General features: G+C 34.9%; 1 protein-coding gene across 1 annotated transcript in view; it reads left to right on the forward strand.

Moving 5' to 3' along the window:
* Nucleotides 1-16,424, forward strand: part of BIRC6 (baculoviral IAP repeat containing 6) — a 262,197-nt gene that overhangs the window by 226,549 nt on the left and 19,224 nt on the right. The window contains exons 67-70 of the mRNA XM_037740766.1: nt 7,630-7,775; nt 8,690-8,800; nt 12,195-12,412; nt 15,081-15,242. Of these exons, the coding sequence (XP_037596694.1) occupies nt 7,630-7,775; nt 8,690-8,800; nt 12,195-12,412; nt 15,081-15,242 (637 nt within the window). The remainder of the gene's footprint in view (nt 1-7,629; nt 7,776-8,689; nt 8,801-12,194; nt 12,413-15,080; nt 15,243-16,424) is intronic.

Here is a 16,424-nt window from a genome sequence, read left to right on the forward strand (position 1 = left end):
AAAAAAAAAAAAAAAAAGAAAAGAAAAGAAAATTCCTATTATAAACATTTAATTTTTTAGATGCCCTTAGACTGGCAATATTCAATCACTTTGTGATTGAGACCCCTTTCTTTCTGGCAGAAAAAATGTACGAGATTCTCATTAATTTTATCACCAAAGCTTTAGTTTCTGGCTTACTTCTTTAGCTTTATAATTTAGTCATTTTTGTGTGTACTGTTTTTGAGGTTTAGGCCTATAAATGGTGGGAGGAAATAGTTTCCTAATGACAAAGACAGAAAAGGAGACTTAAAGAAACAGACAAAGGATATATATCGGTACCAAAGACAACCTATGGTAAAATGTTTATTGATGCACAGACTCAAAGCCTAAATCCATAGCAGTTGTGAGGGCTCAAAATTTAGTGAAAATCAGTTTTCAAAATGTTCTGATTGACAACTTAGGCGAATAGAAAACAAAATTATTTCATGTATTCTTTTTGTTATACCAATTAAATTTTGATTAGTACAGTATTTCTTTTCCAGCTTCTGTGCTTTTATTGGTTTATTTCTTGAAAATAATCCTATCTGCCTTAAATCAAGCATACATTGTAATAAATACATAGTTGCATATAGTTATATAAAAATAAAAGGAGGTAATAGTACAGCCCTCACTTTTATTTAGGAGTTATAGTTTCTGAATTGCTTTGGTGTATATTGATTTTTTGGCTCTGTGTAATAGACAAGAAAGCATGTACTATCCTTATTTGACAGAGAATGAATCTGTTGCTTAGAATGTAAGGTTAGAAACTTAGCAATAGGTAATAAAGCTAAGATTTAGCTTCTAAGCCTCCCGATACTGTTGACATCCATCATGGAAAACAGTACTGATGAAGAAAAATAGGTTGATTGAGCCATAGTCTAGCTACTTCTATTATTGTATACCACTACTACCTACTACCCAAATAGTTCATTGATCATTAGGATTCGCGCTTGTATAATGGCTAAACTTGAGCCTTGGTTGGTTGTTGGAAAACACTGATTAAATGCCAAAATAATACTTACTCTGTTACTTAAGTGATTCAAAAAAAAACTTAAAAAAAATCATAAATTGACAGTATTTCAACCTTAGAAACATAACATATTAGTATAAAATGATCTTATTATTCTTTATCAAATTGCATTATATAAGCTTTATATTTCAGAACAGTTTCCATTTTATTATCTCAGACAAAATCTCAAGCAGCCTTTTTTTTTTTTTTTTTTTTTTTTTTTTTTTTGTTAGTCAGGATTGCACTCTGTCACCCAGGCTAAGTGGCACTATCTAGGCTTACTGCAACATACGCCTTCCAGGCTGAAGCAATCCTCCTCCCTTGGCCCCTCCAAAGAGCTGGGACAATAGGCATGCGCCACCACACCCAGCTAAGTTTTGTATTTATGGTAGAGATGGGATTTCACCTTGCTGCCCAGGCTCTTCTCGAACTCCTGAGCCTCAAGTGATCCACCTGCCTCAGCCTCCCAAAGTACCTGGATTACAGGTGTGAGCCACCACACCTGGCCAAACTCTCATCCATTCTCAATTACTGAATTTGAAGTCTGTTGCTAAGTGAAATTTATTTCATATCAAGTCTTTTTGGGCACATTACGATTAGTAACTTGTCCATATTATCTATGAATTTTAGAGTTCAGGTAGTTCAAATTCCACCTTTTTATAAATGATAAAACAAAGTTCAGAATGTTATTTGTTCTAGGTTCTGTGATGGTTAGTGACACAGCTATGATAAAAACTATTATCTCCTAATGCCTCAATCAAATACATTTATCTGCTAAATTAAACTTAACTCCCAAATAATAATTAAGGTTTGTGCAGAGATGATTAATTAAAAATCAGAATGTGGACTTGCTTCTGAGCTGGCTCTGATATTTAGGATATTTAAAAATTATTTTTAAATGATGGCAATGAAGTAATTTTTTAGTTTGTTTGTTTTTCGAGATGGAGTCTCACTCTGTCATCCAGGTTGGAGTGCAGTGGCACAGTCTTAGCTCACTGCAACCTCTGCCTCCCAAGTTCAAGCGATTCTCCTTCCTCAGCCTCCTGAGTAGCTGGGATTACAGGCCAGCACCACCATGCCTGGCTAATTTTTGTATTTTTAGTAGAGATGGGGTTTCTTCATGTTAGTCAGGCTGGTCTTGAACTCCTGACCTCGTGATCTGCCCTCCTCAGCCTCCCAAAATTCTGGAATTACACGCATGAGCCACCTCGCCCAGCTGGTAAAATATTTTTAATTGAAAAAAATCTTCATTCAGGCTAGGTGTAGTGGTTCATGATTGTAATCCCAGCGGAGGTTGCAGTGAGCTGAAAGTGTGCCACTGCACCCTAGCCTGGGCCAAAGAGCAAGACTCTGTCTCAAAGAGAAAAGTAGAATAATGTGGATTTTACAGAATTTTTCTGCTGTTTTACTCATGTTTTCACTCCCCTCAAGAGTGTAACATCCTATGATAGGATATCAAAAGACAGCATATTTCACCAAGTATCCATAGTATTCTAGTTATGCCTAATTACTTTATTACAAAAGTAAACTGAGTTTCATTGTGTTTGGTTGTCTATCTAGTATGAGCAGGTAGCAACTTTATAATCACTTACATGAAGAGTACATCAGCTTTATCTGTCTGATGTTTTTCTTGCTCTCTTAATTGAATAAGAATTAATAAGGCCAAGCATGGTGGCTCACACCTGTAATCCCAGCACTTTGAGAGGCCAAGGTGGAGGATCACCTGAGGTCAGGAGTTCAAGACCAGCCTGGCCAACATAGACAATGTGTTGGTGATAAATTTATCACCCATTTCTCCCACACACAAGCACAGTATTGTTTTCAATTTCCTGCATTTTATTACTGCTTTAATATGTCCTACATTTTTAATATCTTTAGCTCCTTTGTCAAGAAGAGATGATTAAAGGGTTCATGAAGCAGTACTTTTATATTTTAAAATTAAAATATAGCCATAGTAGTTTTCCTTCTGAATAAATGTAATACTTCATAGCTTCCTTCAAGCAGGAACAAAGACAATTTTTTAATACCTGGTCTTCTGTGCAGACATTTTCTGCTGTACTCCAATAAGCAAATATTCATATTTAGTATAGTTGGTATTTGATGGTTACATCAAAAATTGGAGAAAGAAACTTACTGTGAATCAAAAAGTCTTATTTACTATCAGGACATGACATAAATGACTCTTTGTTCAGTGTAAGGTGTTCTGGATGTTTAACTTCTCTTGGAACAGTATTGAAGCAAGCATCTTTTATTGCTGTTTTTCTTAGCTATCTCCAAGTTTCTTCCTAATAGAAAGTTGTTCATCATACTTTTAAACAACTGAAGTCACTTGTAGAAGTACCCCACTTCCTTTTTTATACCTAAGCAATGAGATATTACTTGACTTACATCTCACACGACATATTTTCTACCAGACTCTCTTATTTTAACCCGTATAAGATGGATCTTCCGGGGCTTCAGTTAAGAAAGAATTTCTGTTCCAGCCTTCCTACTTTGATTTCTGTTGAAAAAACACTTCCTAGGTTCTACTCTTTTACCTCTGCTTCTCATATCTACAAAATGAAAAAGCCCTGGTTTCTTAGCCAGATAGCATTTGTTATCCCCATATATTTCTTTAAAAGTTTCTGTTTTTTTGTTGTCGTAAACAAGTTCAGTTGTTCATCAGTCTTTTAAAGACAGATAGGCAAACATTTATTTTAATAGCTCTTCTTTGACTGGCTCAATTGGGTTGTCCCTTGGTAAACTGCTGAAGCATATTAGCATGCAGTAACTCCTCTATGTCTGGTGATGTGTAATTTGGCCTGAAAATTAGTATATTTGTGCCTAATGTAGAAATAAGGGTTTTATTTTTAAAAGCTTCTTGTAACTGTTTTAAGTATTCCCTTCTTTCATGCTCACTTAATGCTTACCAAGACAAGGAAGATTTTTCTTTCAACATTCATTTAAATCATTAAAAATTAAACTGGTACTTACACTTAGAGATTAAATAAAAACAAAAGGGAATCATAGGATTAAAAACTAAGTTTTAAATTAATCACAGAAAACATTTATTGTGTGGAGATCTTTGCCCGTTTACTGGTGCATTTCAAGAATTATTTTTATGCATCCTGGAGATATTAGAAGCAGTTTTCCACAGTATATTTTTATTTAATCTTTCAGTTTACCTCTAATCTAAACTATAATTACTGTGACAAAACTTTAGAACTGAGGAGCACAATGTGATCAGTGTTTTTTGGTAAATGTAGAAGTTTCAATTCTTTTACAATTTTAGAATCTTCTTCTGCAGTGCTAATTCTTGATAGTTCTGAATCTGCACATTTCAGCATGTACTCTCCAGATAATGTCTTCAAATGGCTCTCATTTTTAAAATGTTTATTTCAAATTTGCAGTACTTTTAGCCTAGATTAGGAGTGCAGAGGGTTAAAGGGGTCTTGTTTTATCAAGGAAATAGCCATATTAAGCTGTTTTCAATTTCTGGATTATGAAAGAACATAATTATCAGATGATGTATTTAGTCTTGCTAATATTCAACCTTATTTGGGTGGTAGATACTGGTAGAGACAGTTCAATATAACTGAATGTTGAGGTATAGGTTTGTTTTTTTGTTTTGTTTTCAGGAGAAAGAGTTGCCCATTTTGCTCACATCCTACTTCAGATTGTGTCACAGAGCCAAAATTTGCTTAACTAATTAGCTATTTAGTTGGAATTCACAGCATAGTGGAAAATGTTTGCAGATAATTCTATGCAATAGTGGAAACTTCAGTTGCTTCCTCGTATTTCTTCAGGGCAGTGATCACAACCAGATTCAACGTATGCACAAAGCAGCGGATACCATGGTAGCGGCCGTCGCTGATTGCTTTTACCATGTTGGATCCATTGTCAGTCTCAAAGACCTACTTCCAGCTAGGTGCCTTGAACTCAAATAGCTTTTCACACAGACTTCAGGATGTGAGCTAAGGTATGGCCTTTTTTCATGAGCTGGGCCTACATATGGGTTGACAGTAACCTGCAACTTTTATAGAAAAGAGACTACTGGCTATAGGTAATGTCAGACAATGACAAGTTAGAATCATTGATAGGCAGGTAGTGTGTGTTCTTCATATATTCAAAGTATTCTCACCTTTTAGAGATTATCCCTTTTTTCCTGTGTGTTTTTGTCAGAGACTATTCAAGTAAAAATTTCTCATTAGATGGTGGTGCAAAGGCCTAATATATATCTGCTTTATGATTCAGCCATTGTCTTCAATATGAAATATGTATCATTTCTTTCACACATTTGGTGTAAAGAAGTTTTTAAAACTTCTGAGGATTCTTGCACAGTTATTTTTCTTTTACTTTTCCTTAACTACAGTAAAAAAAAAATTAAATTTATCATCCTAACCATGTGCACTATTTTAATAATCTCCTACTAATCTTCTTTTTAAAAGTGGAATTAGGAAATTGGCATTCATGAATAGAGCTTGAGATTTAGAGTCAGTAGTTTTCTAAGGGTAACCTACACACAGGGGTGGTAAATACAATAAAGACCTAAATTGGGTGAATGCAGTTCACACTCTATGCTAGAGATTCTTGTTTCTTCAAGGAGAAAAGAACCTTTCCGGAAAAACGAGCTTCACTTTCATATCTTCCTTCTCTGCAAGATATGTTTCTTTAAGTGAAATCTTTATTGAGAGTGTAGTGGATTAACTCATTGATTATAGGCTTAGGAAACTATATTTTACGACTATAATCAGAACTGTTTTCTGAAACAACTTACTGTTGTTTTCTTACTATAATTCAGTGGTCCTGTTACTTAATAATGTTTTCAAGACCTGGTAATAGAAAGAGAATCATTTACAACTGGGGAGGAAGAGTCCTTGTAAGTTCAACGAGAATACTGTTAAGCAGCTTATGCACTTCTCTTCATTCTCAGTGTTTGACACTGATTGTTAATAGCTATTGACAAACGCAGAAGTTGGTAATCTGTTTGGGTTACTCTCCCAGAATCATATCTTTATTGAGAAATGTCTCCCTATTAAACTACAGTCTCACCTTTATTTGATAGCTATAAAAAACACAGTGTAGTAGTTGGCTCTAGCAGTAAAATTCTCTGATATTTCAGTCTTCAGACATACACTATACTCTCCTTATATATGCAAAAACATGTATTCAGATACACATACACAGACGACAGTTGACAACTAAATGGTATACAGTATAACATCTGCCAAGTCATTTCCTGAGTAGTAAAGGAAAGAGGCCACGTGTTCTCTGTGACTGCTTACTGCTCAGGGAAGATAAGAAGAGAGCATAGGAGAAAAGGCAGTCATTCAGTGACATATACCTCTTCAGTTAAGTCAGGTCACATAAGTTTTTATTTTACAGGTAAACATATCTGTAGAAACTAGTTTTTGTTTACAAACTGTAGGAACTAAATTCAAAACACATGCATGATACCATTTTCATTATTCTTCCTACCCACTTGAGTGGCTTGTTAGTTTACTGCTTATCTACCTTGAGTTAAGCATTGAATTGCTTCTGAGCAGATTTTTGTTTTTGTGATAAGGAAAGGTTCATTTGTATGTAGATGACATAGTCTTATTTGTTAAGGATTCTTCTACTGTCTGTTACTCTTTTTATAGTTCTCTAAGGCTCCATGACCACTTTGTAGATAGTATTTTAATATAATGACCAACTCCCTTTTTTGGTAGGTATACAACTAAAAAAATAAGTGATGTATAGTTTAGATCATACCTTAGCATAAATATTTTAAACACTTTTATTTTTATGTGATTTCAGTTTGTTTCAAATTATCTATTTAAGGAATTATAAAGATGTAGATTTAAAAAATTTTAAGCAGTAGTATAAAGATGTTTATTTGAATAATGTGCTGAGAGTTGGTGTAGAGAAAAGGAAATGTTCAGTTGTGTTTTCAGTGACTCTTGTATTAAACTAGTACATTTATCTAGAAAAATTAAATAAAAATTTAATGTCCTATACACTGAAACCTTGCTGTAATATATCCTATTGTGATAACAATGTGAAATGAAATTGGGTACATTTTAGATCCTGATGGGAAGTAACAGAATAATATCTTTAAAATGAATATGCCCTAAAACTTAGTGTTTAATTAAAACATCCAATATATAGAAAAACATTGTATTAAAACACCCAGTAATGAACCTACATTTTACTCTTAAATATTATTTTTTTCTTGGAAATTTAATTCTGAGTGAAATACAAATAGTATTAAAATTTAAAAGCTGCTTGTGGTCCTTTGATTCTCAAATCTTTTAGGTATAGAAGTGATATCTCTCTCTCTAAGTATTTATAATTAAGTGCGTTTTCAAAAGTGGGCCTCTAAGGACATCAGGTATCTGAGTCTTTTAAAGTATGACATTTGTATAATGCCTATCTTTTGTCTGATTTTATATTAGAAGGGAAAACCTACCAATAACTCTATTAGCCTATGACTTCAAAAGCAAGTTAATATAAGTCATGTGTGTGACAAATGAAATGCACACTTTCATTTGTATAGTTTGCCACTATTACTGACTTATGGAGGTGTTTTAGTCCTAAAATCTTAATTTTCCTTGCATTTCTTTCCATATTAAAAAATTCAGATCTAAAAGGGAAAATGTTAAAACAGGAGTGAAACCAGATGCGTCTGATCAAGAACCAGAAGGACTTACTCTTTTGGTACCAGACATCCAAAAGACTGCTGAGATAGTTTATGCAGCCACCACCAGTTTGCGGCAAGCAAATCAAGGTACAAAACTTTTCCTATTATGCCACTTTTCATTTGATTTAAAGATGTGTTACTTACTGAAAACTGCCTTTCTGTTTTTGCTTTATGTTAATAATTTTAAAGCAAGTTCATTTACCTAATTTTGTTCTCTGTCAGATTTTGTTCTTTATCTGATTTCAATCATGTATAGTCTAATTTTAAAATATTTCTACTATATGTGATTGCTAAATTTAGTAGGCTGAGAACATACATCATAAACATTTCTTCCCACTGAAATTCATGAAACTGAAAAAGCCCTTTGTATCAGATAGAAAATAGTACATTAAGACTGTGAGTGATAATTTAGTTTAAATTGATATTTCTGGCCAACCCAGTGACTCATGCCTTTAATCCCAGCACTTTGGGAGGACTAAGTGGGTAGATCACTTGAACTTAGGAGTTCAAGATCAGCCTGGGCAACATGGTGAAACCCCGTCTCTATGAAATATATGAAAAATTAGCTGGGCATAATGGCCTGTGCCTGTAGTCCTGGCCACCTGGAAGGCTGTGGTGGGAGAATCACTTGAGCCTGGGAAGTGGAGGCTGCAGTGAGCTGTGTGATTGCACCACTGCACTCCAAGCCTGGGAGACGGAGTAAGACTGTCTCCAAAAAAATAAGTAAATAAATACATGGATATTTTCTTATGTTATCAGAAGAAAGTGATCTGAATTATCTATTGTTTCACTTCTGCTTTTTGTAAAGATGATTGTTTTTTGCTTTATTGTTATGTTTATGAAATAGAAAGTTTTTATTCTCAAAGTCGTTGTAATAAGATGATTGTGAAGAATTTGACAGTGTTTTGGAATTCGAAAGTTGAACTCTAGAATTGAATTGTTTCTGGTTTATTTTTTTAAATGTATACTTATGTTGTTTATCTTGAAATATTAAATAACAGAAAAAAAACTAGGTGAATACTCCAAGAAGGCGGCTATGAAACCCAAACCTTTGTCAGTATTAAAGTCACTTGAAGAAAAGTATGTGGCTGTTATGAAGAAATTACAGTTTGGTAAGATGAAATTTTTGATTTGCTCAAGAGCTCACTTTTCATTGTTTAAAGTGCTATTGAGATGTGTTTTAATAAAGATTTTAAAAATTGTGTATATGAATTTTCTTTACATTTACATATAAAAATATTTATCGTCTTTGGCTCTTGAATTTATGTCTATATTTTTAGTTATAAACTGTAACTTCAATAGAAGGGGACTGTAGGAGCCTAGAAAAAATAAAATAAAAGTTTAAGTATCTGCAAAACAGGCAGAAAATGTTTTTTCTTATTTACCTCTCCATTTCTGGCCTGAGGAAGTCAAGACGTGGGACTTTGAACTAAGTCTGTTACTCTTGCCATTTTAGATTTTCTTGTAATTCACCTTTAGAAAATGTAGTTACACATAGTTCAATTCTAGCTTTTCCCATTCTAAAACTCTTGACAAATAAGAATGCTAAAGTAGGATTCAGAAAACAGATTTTTGTCATACTGTCTTTGAAACCTCAGTATAAACTGTTTAGCTTTTGTTCTCCTTACCTTTCAGGTTTGCCATAAAGAGCACAAGAGATAATATATATGAAAGTGATTTATACTTTTGTTAGAGTTTTGGTCAGTATCTAATGATATTAAATAATTTATTTAGTTTATATGAATGTAATTAACAATAACTGTGGTGTTTTATGGCTTATTTGGTATTTTATCAAATCGTTCTGTATTATATATTGCCACATAAATTACCCCTATAACAGTTGCTTTTAAAAACTTACCTTTATTATCTCACTCTTTACGTGGGTCAGGAATTCAGAAAAAGCCATAGTACCTGTTATGATCTTGTCTTAGAAAGTATGTGCCATCACTCCCTAAGTCTAGCCCCACACTAAAGGAGAAGGGGAGAATGTCAGAGAAGAGTTTCCAGAAATGTGTATGTGTGTTTCTGCTGGACATACATATTTTATTGGACTTTAGATTTCATTCCACTTCCTGGGTCATCAAAAATAAGTCTGTTAATGGCAGTGTTCTTGTACTTGAAGGCATTTAGCCACATTTCACATCTACAAATTCTTTACTAGTTCTTTCAATCCAGAAAGTTTCATTTCATGAATACAAATGTGTTTATGGATCCTTATGCGTGAGATGTGTGGTTTAAAGTTATTACCTGTCAGAAATTGATATGTCCAGAGCCCTTCATTAATGTTAGCTAGCTAGAAGTGTTTTCTCATACTACATAAAATCATAAAATCTCCAAATATGTGACTTTAAACGTAATCAAGTTTGCCACCCATTGGCTTTCAAAATAAGTCTGAAAACATGATAGTTTTCAGTTGATGCCTTTATAATCAACTGCATTTTCAACCATATGTATCAAACATTTTCTAGTATCATGACTCTTTTACAACTTGATACTTACTAACTGCCTAAATATTCCATAATATGATGGGCTGTCATTTGTTTAACCAGTAAGTGGAACTTCAGGTTGCTTCTAGTTTTTAAATAACATATGCAGCATCTCAATGGCTGTCATAACATGTAAATATTTGTGCATATCCAGGATTAATTCCATTGGACAAGTTAAACAGAAGAAGAATTGTTGATTAAAACAGGATGTGCATGTTTTAGCTATTGTCTTTGATTGAATCATTTGATACAATTTTGGAGTTAATAGACCCGATTCTCTATATGATATAAAATTTTCCCCCTGGGCATACTAATGGCTCCATTTCTTGCATCTGGTAGATGTTTTTTTTACAAAAGTTAAAGAAAATTTATCCCTGTAGCATGTGAAAGACAGCAGTGTTGGGCAGATGAAATAACTCCAGTTGTCATGCATTTATTTAGTAATAGTTATATGTGCCATGCGATAAAAAATAAGCTTTCAACTTTGCTTATTAGATTCCACTTATACATAATTGGTAGTGATTCTGTTAATACTTACAATTAGATTTTACTTTTACATAAATTCTACTTATTGGTGTTCAGTTCTACAAGAAATGAATCAGTTTCTTTCTCTTTAAAAGATTTGTTAAACAAAGATTGTAACACTTCTTTTCATTTTATTTAATTAACTTTTTTTGAGACAGTCTTGCTCTGTTACCCAGGTAGAGTGCAGTTGCACAATCTCAGCTCACTGCAACCTCTGCCTCCTGGGTTTAAGAGATTCTCATGCCTCAGCCTCCCGAGTAGCTGGCATTACAGACTTGCACCACCATGCCCAGCTAATATTGTGTGTGTGTGTGTGTGTGTGTGTGTGTGTGTGTGTGTGTGTTTTGTATTTTTAGTAGAGAGAGGATTTTGCTACATTGGCCAGGCTGGTCTTGAATTCGTGGCCTTGAGTGATGCACCAGCCTCAACCTCCCAAAATGATGAGATTACAGACCTGAGCCACTGCACCTGGTCCAAATAAAGACTGGTTCATGAACCTGTGACACGATTTATAGGTCTTTTCTCTTTTCTAGTTTATAAACTCCTTGAAGGCAGAAATAGTTTCATCTGTATTATTAAACCCAGAGAGCCTAGCCCAGTACCTTGCACTTACTATGCTCTTGGTAAAATTTACTGAATTAATGCTAATTATAATATAGATTAATTTTTGCCCTATATTCACTTGTATAGAATATAAGGTCAACAGTTATTCCCTATAATGACAGTATTTGCCCTAAGTGGTGGTTTTAATTTAGTGTTATAATTTATTTAAATATCTTTGCTTTATACATTGGAGGGGATCTGGTTAATCTGAATTGGTGATATAATTGAAATCCACTTTTTTCTTTCTATTGTGCATCTAATTTATAATTAAAGAATAACATTATGTTGTTCCAAATCTGCCCAAATAAATGGTTTAGAATTAGCTCATCAATTATGTCAAAGTACGTGGTAGTTTTCTTTCTCCTGAATCAGTTAAAACGTTACCTTAGTAATCTTTTATTCTGTTAACATAAATTCCTGAAATAATGTAAAAGTAAATTTTAGCCTGGAATTTCTATTCTTAATTCCAAATTAATACAAGTATATAAAGACTTACTCTGTTTTTTACAAATGAAATATACTGAGAATACTTTTTGTAATTTTATATTCTGTATTATTTTGACAAAATATTATATACTACCATTTTAATAATAGATTATCTACTACTTTGCATTGTTATTTAGCTACTTTATATAATCTACCAATGTGTCCATACTGTGGGTTAAAAATCATTGCTTGTTTTCACTTCTAATTCATACTCTATCCATTTGGCAGTGCTAATATACAGGTTTTATATAAGCATGTACAGTTTGCTATTCTTCCACAGTTGGAAGTTCTCTCCAGTTGAGTGGGAGAATGACTAGGGATTACTTGTTATTTTTGTCATCATAACAATTTTTTCCAGTTCTGGGTTTGTTTGTTTGCAGTGTTTCATTTTTTCTTCTTCTTTTAGATACATTTGAAATGGTTTCTGAAGATGAAGATGGGAAATTGGGATTTAAAGTAAATTACCACTACATGTCTCAGGTGAAAAATGCTAATGATGCGAACAGTGCTGCCAGAGCCCGCCGCCTTGCCCAGGAAGCTGTGACACTTTCAACCTCACTGCCTCTGTCTTCATCCTCTAGTGTGTTCGTACGCTGTGATGAAGAGCGACTTGACATCATGAAGGTAAAAAATAACAATAATAAAGCACTGTTTCCCTTAGCTCCCTGGCTTATCTAATTACTCAAATATTTATACAAAACTAGAAATACTATAAAAATAAATTATACAAAACACTAGAAATTTTGTTGACCATTTTAGACTGCAGTGAAAGGAGCCCTTTTCTTTCCTTCCTTTCCTCTCCTCCCCTCTCCTCTCCTCGCCTCTCCTCTCCTCTCCTCTCCTCTCCTCTCCTCTCCCCTCCCCTCCCTTCCCCTCCCCTCTCCTTTTTCCTTTTTCCTTTTTCCTTTCCTTTTTGCGACAGGGTTTCACTTTGTTGCCCAAGCTGATAGTCATGTTGTTGGAAATAGATGCTCGGTGCCACAAAGAAAAAATCAGCACTAAGACAAAGGATCTTTCAGCAATGCAATTTTTACCTCCTGGGCTGCAGGAAGGGTACTGTCACTAGCCGTCTTTCCATGAGAGTACCAAAAAACAAAAAGAATACACACAGATTTATTCCTTCTGCATTTGGGGTCATCCTTACTGCTGTGGTTGGTCTCTATTAGCTGGAGCCAGACCTCACAATCTAAACTAAAAGTTGATTGGCTAACAACTTAAAATTTTTCTAAACAGGTAAAAGCAGTGGAGAGCTGGGACATGCCTGTGAGCACATCCAGCAATGATATCTTGGTTAAAGTACAAGGACATAGAATGTACTATGTGCCTGTAAGCACAACATGTCTAACAGCTACATAAAATAGGGCTTAACAAAATTACTAGCACACTTAATCTTTAAAAAGAAAGGAAATGTTAAAAAGGAACTTTTCTGCTTCCCACAGATGTGATCACAGCTCACTGCAGCCTCCAGAAGGAGCACTTTTCTAATGTTAGTTAAGAATATGTGGATCACACTGCTGTTGAAAATAAAAATTTAGAAAATATCCAAAGAGCCATCATCCTTGAGCAAAGGCTGTGTGAAGCTGGTCACAGTATCAAAGGGTTTAATGCCGATTAGTTAAAAAAAGTTACAGGAGGCCAGGCGTGGTGGCTTATGCCTGTAATCCCAGCACTTTGGGAGACCGAGGTGGGTAGATCACAAGGTCAGGAGTTCGAGACCAGCCTGACCAACATGGTGAAACCCTGTCTCTACTAAAAATACAAAAATTAGCTGGGCATGGTGGCATACACCTATAATTCCAGCTACTCAGGAGGCTGAGGCAGGAGGATCGCTTGAACCCGGGAGTTAGAGCTTGCAGTGAGCTGAAATCCAGCCACTACACTCCGGCCTGGGCTACAGAGCGAAACCCTGTCTTTAAAAAAAAAAAAAGAAAGAAAGTTACAGGATTTCCACTTTGTTGTCCAAGACACTTCTCTCGTGTTTTATAGTATCACTCTTCAAAACTTAGTCATATTTTTCTTTTCTAGGAAATTTATGCTTCTTTAAATCCCTAAAATCTATTAATTACGGGTAATGAAATAATATATAATGTGTACTTTTATGTTTAATACATGCTAATCTGGTCTTAAATTCCAAGTGTCTGCTGCATCAAGAAAACATTAAAGGTTTAATCTGGAAAAGAAAACTTTCTTTATATTTATGATTTAATTGATGTGTTAAATAATCTGTCTTGCTTAGATACACAGTTTAAACTATTGACCCATTGACTTGTAGGTTTTATTTGTTTGCATGCTCCTTTTGAGTTTTTGGATAGGCTTATGTCTGTAATGCCAGCACTTTGGGAGGCCGAGGTGTGCGGATCACTTAAGATCAGGAGTTCCAGATTAGCCTGGTCAACATGGTGAAACCCCATCTCTACTAAAAATACAAAAATTAGCTGGATGTGGTGGCAGGCACCTGTTATCCCAGTATTCAGTGGGCTGAAGCTGGAGAATCACTTGAACCTGGGAGGTGGAGGTTGCAGTGAGCTGAGATCATGCCATTGCACTCCAGCCTGGGCGACAGAGCAAGACTCCATCTCAACAACGACAAAAAAAGGCTGGATGCAGTGGCTCATTCCTGTAATCTGGCACTTTGGGAGGCCAAGGTGGGTGGATCAGTTGTAGTCAGGAGTTTGAGACCAGCCTGGCTGATATGGTGAAACCTTGTCTCTACTAAAAATACAAAAATTAACCAGGCGTGGTGGTGCATGCTTGTAACCCAGCTGCTTGGGAGGCTGAGGCAGGAGACTTGCTTGAACCGGGGAGGCAGAGGTTGCAATGAGCCGAGATCACACCATTGCACTCCTGCCTGAGCCAGAGTGAGACTCTGTCTCAAAAAAAAAAATAAAATAAAATAAAAATAATAATTCTTATTATGCCTGGGCATGGTGGGTCAAATCTGTAATCCCAGCAATTAGGGAGGCTGAGGTGGGTGGCACTTAAGACTAGGAATTCGAGACCAGCCTGGATAACATGGTGAAACCCCATCTCTACTGAAAATATAAAAATTAACCAGTATGCCGGCAGGTGCCTGTGATCCCAGCTACTCGGGAGGCCAAGGCAAGAGAATTGCTTGAACTGAGGAGGTGGAGGTTGCAATGAGCTGAGATTTTGCCATTGCACTTGAGTCTGGGTGACAGAGACTCCATCTCCAAAAAAGAAGGTTGTTCTTATTTCATGTTGGATTGTATTTTTCTGAGTATCAGTGTTTAGGAATATTAACATAGGCTTTTGTATGTTTATATATATCCAGGTTTTAATAACTGGTCCAGCGGACACCCCTTACGCAAATGGCTGCTTTGAGTTTGATGTATATTTTCCTCAAGATTATCCCAGTTCACCCCCTCTTGTGAATCTAGAGACAACTGGTGGTCATAGCGTGAGATTCAATCCAAACCTTTATAATGATGGCAAGGTAATTTAATTGTAATGTTTTGTTTCAAATGCTAACAGTTATATACAAAGTTTCCTTGTAATGTGAAGAAAAATTTTGTTTTAGTTATCTGCTTTCTAAGAGGACATGGGTTTCTTTGTACTTCTCTTCCCTACATCCACAGATTAAGGAATAAAAGAGAAGGAACTGAAAAGAGCAGAGAAACAGTACAATGTTAAGAAACACTTACAGTAAGAAGTTGCTGAAGGGCTTAACATAAAGTTCTATGATACACACCATTATGAACTTATTTTAAAGTGTACTTTATAGTAAAGTTTTTTTTTACATTTCCTTGTATTAAAAGTAGGAAGATACATTCTCACTTACAAAAAAGCTGACCAAAAGATACAATAAAAATAATTTCATATGACCATAAAGCTTTTTAAATTAGATTTAATAGAGTAATCTGTTTTACAGAGGTATTTTGGATACTTTGATAGAGCTTCAGTGGTAAATTCTGTGCTGAGTATTCAATGTTTTAAAGTTACTAGAAGAATTTCAGAAAGTACAGCCTGCCTCAGATGTGTGGTTGCAAATTATCATTAGCTCAAATCATAAAGCTAGAATTAGTTTTTTTGGGTTTGTCACAAAAGTCTTGACCTGAGGCGGAACTTTCTTTGGAATAACAGAGAACAGGTTTTCTGTAACTGAGTAGGGAGGAGGAAATAGCAATGGTCTTGACTTTACTTGAGACACTGGATGTTGAATAGAGTTTATGTGTAAAATATTAAATTGTATTTAAGAAAATACTTGAGACACTGGATGTTGAATAGAGTTTAAGTGTAAAATATTAAATCGTATTTAAGAAAATAATTTCTCAAGGCTTCATTGCACAGATAACAGAGTAAGGCTTGGGAGTCCTAAATTAATAGTCTTTTACCCTCATACTTACCTATGTGTTCGGTGATACACACAATTGTGGACTTATTTTTAAAGTTAAACACACTGTTAGCATTTAATCTTAGGTCTTACATCTATAGATAGATATGAGGATACATATTTGCCATTGTTAATCCCAAGAATGCTGTTTAGAGCAGGGGTGTCTAAAGTTTTGGCTTCCCTGGGGCGCATTGGAAGAAGAATAATTGTCTTGGGCCACACATAAAATATACCAACACAAAACAGCATAGCTAATGAGCTTTAAAAAAAAAAGTCTGAAAAAAA

Source organism: Cebus imitator, unplaced genomic scaffold, assembly GCF_001604975.1.
Source record: "Cebus imitator isolate Cc_AM_T3 unplaced genomic scaffold, Cebus_imitator-1.0 Scaffold88, whole genome shotgun sequence".
Taxonomy (NCBI): domain Eukaryota; kingdom Metazoa; phylum Chordata; class Mammalia; order Primates; family Cebidae; genus Cebus; species Cebus imitator.